The sequence below is a fragment of the Pituophis catenifer genome, unplaced genomic scaffold (genome assembly GCF_029215685.1).
Source record: "Pituophis catenifer annectens isolate HBS135680 unplaced genomic scaffold, rPitCat1.0.hap2 SCAF_1, whole genome shotgun sequence".
NCBI lineage: Eukaryota > Metazoa > Chordata > Lepidosauria > Squamata > Colubridae > Pituophis > Pituophis catenifer.
The window spans coordinates 77747146-77758319 of NW_027256881.1; the positions used below are offsets into that span (position 1 = coordinate 77747146).

At 40.4% G+C, this 11174-nt stretch overlaps 1 protein-coding gene across 2 annotated transcripts; it reads left to right on the plus strand.

Moving 5' to 3' along the window:
- The first annotated feature begins 263 nt into the window (after positions 1-263).
- On the plus strand, positions 264-10696 carry SOD2 (superoxide dismutase 2). 2 transcript variants are annotated; one of them, XM_070932628.1, is made up of 5 exons: positions 264-421; positions 1883-2085; positions 3869-3985; positions 8399-8578; positions 9844-10696. In XM_070932628.1, the coding sequence occupies exons 1-5, from the start codon at positions 387-389 to the stop codon at positions 9984-9986; spliced, it is 678 nt and encodes a 225-aa protein (XP_070788729.1). In that variant the 5' UTR covers positions 264-386; the 3' UTR covers positions 9987-10696. The 2 variants fall into 2 exon arrangements, with proteins under 2 accessions (XP_070788729.1, XP_070788730.1); XM_070932629.1 differs by lacking the exon at positions 264-421 and adding an exon at positions 1071-1219.
- Positions 10697-11174: the final 478 nt, after the last annotated feature.

The window sequence follows — 11174 nt, forward strand, 5'->3', positions numbered from 1 at the left end:
AATTAAATTAAATTATTAAATTAAATTAAATTAAATTAAATTAAATAAATGCCCGAACAAATATTTGGAAAAGAAACTCCAATTCGGTGGAGAAGCAAAGTAATAAATCAGCCACACCCATCCCCTCCTAATTCCTTCCAGGCTACCGCTTCCGCCGCTGAATCCGGCACATCCCGTTTTATAGGCCCGATAAGAAGATACCCTCCGCCGAACACCAACAGGAGGAGGGCGAGGCGGGGCTGCGCAGGCGCCGTAGTGAAGAAAGGGGCCCAAGGCTCGCGGCACGCCGAGAGCAGCGCGCGCGACGTCGTCCTCGCGCGGACGGGGTTTTTTTTTTCTTGTTTTTGGTGCGCCGTCCTTGCTGTCTTGCGAACCCCGCGGCGGTCATGCTTTGCCGCTTGGCTGTTGCGGCCGGCCGCAGGTGAGAACCTGGCGGGGTCGGAAAGCCCTTGAATTCCCTGCCAAGGACGTGACGAGAAGCGGGAAATTAGGAATGGGCAGGAGGACGCGAGGGCACGAAAGGGTGGGTTGCTTGGGTGGTGAAGGAGGAGAGCGATGCTGGAAGGACGCTTGGATTCGGTCGAAGGCGGCTGCCCCAGGCTAATAGCAATAGCGCTTCGACTTGTATACCGCTTCACGGTGCTTTATTAAGCGGTTTACAGAGTCAGCCTATTGCCCCCAACTATCTGGGTCGTCCTTCATTTGGAGTTGCAGACTTATCGTCCCATTGAAGGCCAGTATAGCTGGAAGGGTCTGCATTGGGCAAAGCGTGAAACTACTCCGTTAAGTTTTTGCATGTAGCTTTTGTTCTGTGTCCAAAGAAACTCTGCAGCTGCTGAAATCTACTGTTATTTGTCCCTGACACTGTCAGTAAATGCTTTACAATAATTTTGGAACGGGCTAATTTTGGCTAGTGCACATTAACCTTGCTAGGTAAATTATTGTCATTGGCCAAAGTCATTGGTTCCTCCCTCTATAAATGGGAGTTTATTTATTTGTTGAATTTGTATGCCACCCATGTCACTGTTAACGGCGATTCTTGATGGCTTACAGAGTAATTAAAAAGTAAAAAAAAAAGATAGCACAAAACACTTAAAAGTAGGAAGATTAAATAAACTAAAAACCCAGAGGACAAGCAACCCAGGAGTGGGGATCTTCTCTCTATCTAACCTCCAGCCTACAAGGCCCATATTGAGACTTCAGGCCAACTGGCAAATAGGTAGGTTGGTGCCCTTTGATTATGTGCCATTGGACATGGATTTCCATGAACGTGCTCTTCTTTAATACTTGCTTTTTGGAAGTTCCCACCCCCAGAATTAAAACGAGCTTTCTGCATGTGCAGTCATTTTGTGTTAAACTTTGTGACCAAGTTTTTCTTGCACTTTCGCCTTTGACGGTTTATTGGTAAACATGACATATATTCTTCCATAAAAGAGAAACAAAAACAATAATTGCATTTTATAGCTTAACTATGGTGCTACATTTTAATGTTTGTGGATATACGTATGTTGTTTTATTATGTTGTTTTAACTCTTGGCTGGGAGCTACCCAGGGTTTGATATGAGATTGGCACCTATATAAATGTTGAGAGAAAAAGAATGAATAAATGAATCGGGGGATGGGATGGCAACAGCTTTATTTACTGATTAAAAACATAGTTTTGACTAGAAACATGAAAGAAATCTAATATCAACTTTAATGAAAAATAAAATTCAGACTTTTATTTTTAGCAGTAATAAGTGATAAATCATAGTCAGTGCTTAGTGTTCCCAATCCATATACACAATACAATCCATATTTGCAAAATACATTTAAAGAATAAAACAAATATTAGATGTAGTTCAGTGAAAATCAATGCATTCTTTTATTTATTGTCTTTCAGAAATAAAACTGCGCTGATTACATCTCTTGGTTGTCTGGCCTCCAGAAAAAAGCACACACTCCCTGACTTGCCCTATGATTATGGTGCTTTGCAACCACATATTAGTGCAGAAATTATGCAGCTTCACCACAGCAAACATCATGCTGCATATGTAAATAATCTGAATATTGCTGAAGAAAAATACAAAGAGGCTTTGGCAAAAGGTACTGGGAATAATATATCACTGTACATCTTTCTGGTTTTATTCCTGCTAAAACTGACTCTATGACTGTTCTATGTACATTTGTTTCCCCTGTGCTAAGAGTAATAATTATTCAAGGTGAAAGCCTTCTTCTTTGGACTGTCAGTGAGTCAGACTCTCACACAAACTCTTTTGAATTCTCAGAGGAAAACATGGGATATAAATCAGGGGTGAAATCCAGCAGGTTTCTGACAGGTTCTGGAGAACTGGTAGCGGAAATTTTGAGTAGTTTGGAGAACCGGCAAATACCACCTCTGGCTGGCTCCAGAGTAGGGTGGGAATGGAGATTTTGCAATATCCTTCCCCCAGGAGAGGGGTTGGAATGGAGATTTTGCAGTATCCTTCCCCTGCCACGCCCACCAAGCCACATCATACCCACCAAACTATGCCCACAGAACCAGTAGTAAAACAAATTGGATTTAACCACTGATATAAATGCAGTAATTGTGTTCCTATCTTCTCTTACCCAACTGGAGTGCAGTAGAGGCCATTGTAGAGTCCAGGATCCACATGTCAAATTTGCGTTTAAAAGACTAACATAAACAATAATGAAACCAATTTGAGGAGTTGTATGCAAAATGAATATGTTAAAGAGAAGGCATTGTATCATGTGAGCTAGCAGTTGATAGTAGCCTTAATATATTTGGATTATGAGGAAATCACAGTTGTAATTTGTTGTCCCCTTTGCTGACTAGCACAAGTAAGCAGAGGAGGCCATTTGTCGTTTGTGCCTTCCACTGTCATGATATTGCAAACTATCATATCAGTGGAGTTAGCTAAACACATATACAATTGCCCTCATGTTATTGAGCGTTATGTTGTCCCAGAGAGTGCTCTTTTTGGATTGCAGTCTTATGTTATTTGGTTTATTACATTTTCAAAAGTATTTGTTATAAATGGTTTATGCAAGTTATTGAATATAACTCTTAATCCTAGCCGTTTGGAAGGTAACTTAAGTTTATAAATTTGTTTCTAAGGTACCAGCAGACTATTCACGAGAACTTTGTATGATGTTTCTCAACAGTTGCTCATAGAAGCTTTACAGATAGAATAAGGAGAAGAGATATAGTCCCTACGAGTTTAATAATTAAACTGGGACAGGAATGCTTTTAGTTGATGGTTCCAAGAAAAGCAAATATAGTTATCCAAAAATCTTTATTCATAGGATATAGCCAAGCATTGTTCTTGGTGTGTGGTCTAGAGATAAATCAAAAGAATCTTATTCAAACTGCATGAAACAGAAAATAAAAATCAATTTGCATAAAGCTAGTTTATATTTGCATCATATTTCAAGTTGCATTCTGTGTTTCATCAGAAGAAAATTTGATTAGTCTGATTATTCTTTTTTTATCGAAAGAAGCTTTCAGCATAAGCGTTTTCCCTTTTGGCATTATTTCCATTTCCATGTAAGGATACATTCAAGAAAAAAGGCTGGGAAACCAAGTTTTGTTTTGTCTTTCCCCTAATTCAGATGTGGGTCAGGAAGCAGCAATTACAATTCCTTGAAACTGGTATAAGGAAGCATGGATTTGGAATATTGGAACCCAGAGCTAAAGGGAGCCACGTTAAGTTCCTAACATTTTAGAGCTTTTGCTGAACTGAAGAATGCCAACACATGTTTTAACTAGGATGTGCATAACAGTACTTGAATATATGTGTGAATTCTTAAATGGAAGGCACTTGCATAAGATGTTTTGTGTTAGGACTTAGTGGTTCTGCTTTTTCTCTGTTCTTTCCATCTTCAGGGGATGTAACAGCTCAGGTGTCTCTTCAACCAGCTTTGAAGTTCAATGGGGGAGGTCACATTAATCATAGCATCTTTTGGACAAATCTGTCTCCTAAAGGTGGAGGAGAGCCAAAAGGTTTGTATTTGAACTGGTTTATAGTAGTTTTAGTAATATTGATACAGGTGTAAGTAAACTTTGGGTTTATTTTAGAAATATTACTTAAGTTTTTATTTTTTTTTTATTTTTATTTTGAATTTGTATACCGCCCTTCTCCCTGAGGACTCAGGGCGGTGAACAGCCAAGTAAAAAACATCAAGTACAAATATTAAAATACAGTTAAAATATACATATATAAATTTGGCCCCATTAATTAAAAACAATAAACAAAGCACTTAAAAACACTTAAAAAAAAAAAAAAATTAGGCCAGCCCGGCTTGCTGGAAAAGGAAGGTTTTAAGGGCACGGCAGAAGGCACCGAGGTCTTGGATTCTCCTTATCTCTGGAGGCAATTGATTCCAGAGGGTAGGTGCCCCCACAGAGAAGGCCCTCCCCCTGGGGGTCACCAGCCTGCACTGTTTGGCTGATGGCACCCCGAGGAGGCCCTCTCTGTGGGAGCGCACGGGTCGATGGGAGATTGTCGGTGGCAGCAGGCGGTCTCGAAGATAGCTAGGCCCTATGCCATGGAGCGCTTTAAAGGTGATAACCAACACCTTGAAGCGCACCCGGAAGACCACTGGGAGCCAGTGCAGCTCGCGCAGGAGCGGTGTTACATGGGAGCGCCAGGCTGCTCCCGTCACTACCCGCGCTGCTGCATTCTGGACCAGTTGGAGCCTCCGGGTGCTCCTCAAGGGGAGCCCCATGTAGAGAGCGTTGCAGTAGTCAAGGCGAGAGGTGACGAGGGCATGAGTGACTGTGCACAGGGAATCCCGATCAAGAAAGGGCCGCAACTGGCGGATCAGGCGAACCTGACAAAAGGTCCCCCTGGTTACAGCCGTTAGATGTTCCTCCAAGGACAGCTGCCTATCCAGGAGGACTCCCAGATTGCGAGCCCTCTCTGTGGGGGCCAACGACTCGCCCCCAATAGTCAGTGATGGAGTCAACTGACTATATCGGGATGCCGGGAGCCACAGCCACTCAGTCTTGGAAGGGTTGAGCCTGAGCCTGTTCCTCCCCATCCAGATCCGCACAGCCTCCAGGCACTGGGACATCACTTCAAAGGCATCGTTGGGGTGGCCTGGGGTGGAGATGTACAGCTGGGTGTCATCAGCGTACTGGTGGTATCTCACCCCAAAGCCACGGATGATCTCGCCCAGCGGCTTCACATAAATGTTGAACAGGAGGGGCGAGAGGACCGACCCCTGAGGCACTCCACATATAAGAGGCCTTGAGGTTGACCTCTGCCCACCTGCCAACACGAACTGCGACCGGTCGGAGAGAAAGGAGGAGAACCACCGTAATACGGTGCCCCCCATCCCCAACTCTTCCAGCCGGTGCAGCATGATACCATGGTCGATGGTATCAAAAGCCGCTGAGAGGTCTAACAGGACCAGAACAGAGGAACAACCCCTGTCCCGAGCCCTCCAGATATCATCAACCAACGCGACCAATGCCGTTTCCGTGCTGTGTCCAGGCCTGAAACCCGACTGGAACGGATCTAGATAGGATGTTTCCTCCAAGAATTGTGGAAACTGTCGCGCGACCACACTCTCAACAACCTTCGCCAGGAAGCGAAGGTTGGAGACAGGACGATAGTTGGCCAATATTGCCGGATCCAGGGACGGCTTCTTGAGGAGAGGCCTCACCACCGCTTCTTTCAAGGCGGCGGGGAAGTGACCCTCACTCAACGAAGCGTTGATAACACCCTGGAGCCAGCCTCGTGTAACCTCCCGGGAGGTTAAATAAAACAAATCAGGTTCTTTATCAGTAGCAAATGAAAATCAGATCTGAATGCTTGATCCACCTCACTCCAAAATATTTATTAATATTTGCAACGTGGGTGTCTTCATGTTACTAATATTAGAGCTAGTTTTACAGTGTCTGCAGATTCATGCAGAGGTGGGGCATCTTTTCAGATGCCATGCTGGGACATATTTATCAGTGGTAAGTAAAATATTTCTATATAGCACTTAGCAATAACACTTAGACTAATATACCGCTTCATAGTGCTTTACAACCCTCTCTAAGCGGTTTACAGAGTCAGCATATTGCTCCCAACAATCTGGGTCCTCATTTTACTGACCTCAGAAGGATGGAAGGCTGAGTCACCCTGGTGAGATTCAATCTGCCAAACTGCTGGCAGCCGGTGATCACCAGTAGTAGCCTGCAATACTGCACGCTAACCACTGCGCCACCGCTGCTCTTTAAAGTGCTCTATGTACCTGCCCCAGGTTATCTGGGGGACCATCTCTTTCTAACTTTAACTTCTACCTATCAAGATAGGGCAGGAACACTTCTAGTACCTTTCCTTAAATGATGCCATCTAATGGCATTTGGGATATGTGCCTTTTTGCGTCCCACCCTTTTAACCTTCCAAAAAAACACTTGAAGCTGACTTTTCCTCAAAATACTGAGATTGGGTGAAATTGTTGAAATGAACTTCTGAGAAGTGAAGGTTTAACTACAGTTCCTGGTTTCGGTTGGTTTAGTTTTGTTTTGGATTTGGTTTCAGTTTTGATTTCAGCTCAGTAAATTTCTGTAAATTGATGTTGTTTTACCAATATAAATGTTATTTTAATACCAATATTTTAATTTGCTTTCATAAATTCTTTTGGTCCAATACAGCAATTGATAATCATGAAATAAACCAAGATTATGGCTTTCGCCAAAAGGCCGAAACTCCCTCTATGGAGCATTAATGGCCATATAATAAAACAAGTGATTAGGATTAACTATTTAGGAGTTGTCATGCATGCCACTGGTTTGACGAAAACCCATGGGAATATGCTGCAGGTACTGGACAAAGATCTGCCAGTCCCATCCTTGTTTTTCTGATTCAAAGGAGGCTATTAGGTTCCAGCCGCACTTAAGCTCTTTCAGGCTAAGTTGCTAGCCCAGCTCTTTTATGGGACTCTGGTTGTCCCCTCCAGCTTCATGTTTTACCTCTCTGGAGAGGGTGCAATCTAAATTACTTAGAGCATTTCTCCAGATAGTATGCTGTGTCTCAAACACACATCTACAAGTGTAGACAGGTAAGATAAAAGCTGAGTCAAGAATGCCCAACTTCTATAAGCCTTTGGTTAAAACTCAAGTTATATCTCCAAGAATTAGCATTATTAATTCTTCAGGACAATTTTCAATCTGCATGGATCAAGGCTGTTGAATCTAATATTTTAAATCTAGGCTAGTCTCCGTCCTCAATTCTTAAGATGGAATAAGATCAGGCAAAACAAACCCTGAAGCAAAGGTATAAAAGATATAGAGAGGCACGCAGACCTAAAGAAGGCCCCAGGTTTCCTATCACCAGTAGGCAACAGATATATTGTCACTTCTGCCACCTACCTTACATGGCTAGAAATGCCCAACCATCAGAAAGCTTTCTTGCCCAATGTCATGCTCTCCCCTCTGTAGTATTGGATGGTAAAGATCAAAAAATACCAAGGCTCTGCCTCTGTGATTCCAGAGAAGTGGAAACTACAAAGCATGTTGTTCTTCGTTGCTCCTTTTATGGAGATATCCACACCAGATTTATACTGCCTCTGATTAGTGGATATCCTGATTTGCCCAAATTCAGCTTTTGCTCAGATGCTAGTCATGGATATAGTACCCCTTGTTACAGTACATGTAACTTGTGTTTTGTGCAGCATCACGGAAGATCTGTTCAAACTTGATGGACCAATCTCCCCTAATGCATTCTTTGTAACTATAATTCATTTAAATTTTAATATTTGTTGATAATAGTTTTAGATACTATTATTTTGTTGTAATTTTAAATGCTAACATATTTAATACAGTTTTAGTGTTTACATTATAATTTAGAGTAGCCTGTATCCTAGATCTCACTTATAGATATCAATTAAATTGTTTCACAAATGTATTTTAATTTTGTCTTAAGCATTATTTTGTTTATTATCTGCCTTTGGAGACAATAGCATAAATAAGAGATTATCAGCAGGTTGCAGAATCGCACAGAACCTACATATCTAGTGAATCCCTTCTTTTGTAGGCATGAAATAGCTTTGCCTTTTGCTGCTTACTGTTATAGTGGCTCAGCATTACAGTAGCAGCATTGCTAAACAATTACCGTTAACTAGCATATCTTTCTCAAACCTTGATTAAGAGGCAGCCTGATAAATTACAATCATCCTGATGATAATGGATGCCTTACTGTGATTACAATTGCATTGAATTGATGGGAGGAACATAACAAAATGTGTAATTTTTTTAGGTTGCTTCTGTTTTCTTCACATTGGTTAAGATTATGTTGATTTCTTATTTACACCAACTCTCTTCAGAATTAATCTGAAATAGTTCTTTGTACTACCTGATGGGAAAAAAAAAACATTGATGTTCTATGTAAATGCAAACTGTTTATATATTTCTTGTTTTAAGGAGAGCTTTTGGAAGCCATCAAACGTGATTTTGGCTCATTTGCAAGTTTTAAGGAGAAACTCACAGCTGTTTCAGTTGGTGTCCAAGGCTCAGGTTGGGGATGGCTCGGTTTTAATAAAGAATCTAATAGACTCCAGATTGCTGCCTGTTCCAATCAGGACCCTCTCCAGGGAACCACAGGTGAGATTCTCTAGGTGACTACATCTATTAAAGACCATTTTTAGCCACAGAAGGAATAAAGCAGTAGCAGTTAGCATTTAGACTTATATACTGCTTTACAGCACTCTGAATGGTTTACAGAGTCAGCATATTGCTCCCAACAGTCTGGGTCCCCATTTTACCGACCTTGGAAGGATAGAAGGCTGAGTCAACCTTGCGCCAGTCAGGATCAAACTCTAGGCAATGGGCAGAGTCAGCCTGCAATACTGCATTCTAACTACTGCGCCACCATGGCTCCAATATGAGCATTGATGATTCTGCTTTATGTTTCACTAGCGAATGCTTTTGCTTTACTCATTTCTGTTGCTAAATGAGACATTTGTTAAGTGAATTTTGCCCTATTTTACAAACTTTTTTGCCACACTTGTTAAGTGAATCACAGTGGTTGTTAAGTAAGTAACACAGTTGTTAAGTGAATCTGGCTTCCCCATTGACTTTGTTCGTTAAAAGATAAAGGTTCCCCTCGCACATATGTGCCAGTCATTCCCGACTCTAGGGGGCGGTGCTCATCTCCGTTTCAAAGCCAAAGAGCCAGTGCTGTCCGAAGACGTCTCCATGGTCATGTGGCTAGCATGACTAAACACCAAAGGTGCATAGAACGCTGTTACCTTCCCACCAAAGGTGGTCCCTATTTTTCTACTTGCATTTTTTATGTGCTTTCGAACTGCTAGGTTGGCAGAAGCTGGGACAAATAACGGGAGCTCACACCTTTACGCGGCACTAGGGATTTGAACTGCTGAACTGCTGACCTTTCAATCGACAAGCTCAGCGTCTTAGCCACTGAGTCACCACCTTCTAACGGACACAGCAACCATCATAAATATAAGTCAGTTGCCAAGTGTCTGAATTTTGATCATGTGACCATGGGGATGCTGCAGTGGTTGTGTGAAAAACAATCCCGAGTCACTTTTTTCAGTCACAATCCTGAGTCACTTGTAACTTTGAACGGTCACTAAATGAACTGTTGTAAGTCAAGGACTACCTGTACTTCCTTCCAAGAGGCATGATGGGTGTGTAATGAGAGTAATTAAACCGTCGGGAAATCAGTTTATTTTGAAAAGTATTTTTTATATTCCCTTGAAAATAGCTAATACTAACTGGCTGGTCAGTGTTTATTTGGGTAATAGTCCTATCGGCTTTATTTAAATTGGGGTTGGGGGTTTGTTTGTGGCAATAACTTGTTAAAGTTTGTAGTATTTTTGCAGTATTTTTCCTCTTTTTTTTAGGACTGACTCCTCTGTTGGGAATTGATGTATGGGAACATGCATATTATCTTCAATATAAAAACGTTAGACCTGACTATCTCAAAGCTATCTGGAATGTGATCAACTGGGAAAATGTATCTTCAAGATATACAGCTTGCAAATAATAGAACAGAAAATCTTATAGAAACAAGACCTAAGGGTTCCTCAGATTATTTTCATAATATGTAGCAGTTCAATTGCTAATTGTTCCATCACTGAAAATATCACATCACCAGAAAGTCCTCTCTATCAAGCTAATTTGTACCTAATTGTGGTAAAATGGTAGGTTCTGAAAGTGCTAATTGTCTCCTTTAAAAAACGGGTTATCTAATTTTCTGAAAGAATATAAATTTCTAAAACTTAAAAATGGATTACAAATGAAATTCCTTTTAGTAATGTGAATTTGAATGCTTTTAAATAATTTCTTGCAAATTGAGGAAGAGTCCAGGAAATAAAATTTAGAGAACATTTAATAAACGAGATTTCTTCAAAAGTTATGTATCAAGAGCTTCATGGTACTTAAATAAGTTATACTGTTATACTCACGTTAACGATAAAAATTTGGCATGTTCATTATAAAGATTCAAAATCTGTGTCAGTTGGTAAATATAGAAAGTTAGTTTGTGAAATTTGAGCTTCTGAAAGGGGGAAAAATCAGTGATAAATATAGTATACCAAGTATATAAGATAAATTGATTGGATTAAAAGCGTAATTTGCACTTTGGGTCTTTGAGTGAAATATATCCATTTATTGCTATGTCTACTATATATCTCACTATTGTATATGACGCTCCAAAAATAAAAGTGCAAAATGACTCTTAAGTCATTAAATAAATGTGTATAATGCTAATGGATCATTTTAAAATGAAAAAACATTAGGATTAAATGCGAAAACTACTGGGATTGGTGTATTGAGTATGCCTGGGGAAATGGTTGTTAAAAATTCAGAATGCCACATCTCACATACTTTCAAAGAGCAAAATATGGAAAAAGTGAAAATGAGAAAAATGTAGATTTATTTAGATACAAGGTAAACTGAATAGGCTTAAATGATAAAACATTGCATATAAATAAGATATTGAAAGTTGGTTGCAGAATACAATAGAATAAATAGAATACCTGAGAAATGGTTCATTTTGTTTGGAGACGAATACGTTTGTATTTTTGTATTCAGATCATGCTGTGGTGTTGGCTGAGAACCTAAATTTGCAGCAGATGTTAGGGTAGATAATGCAATGAGTATGAATGAAAAATAAAAGATCAAAATAAGTGTATTTGGAATCAACAGATATAAATTATATATATAAACAACT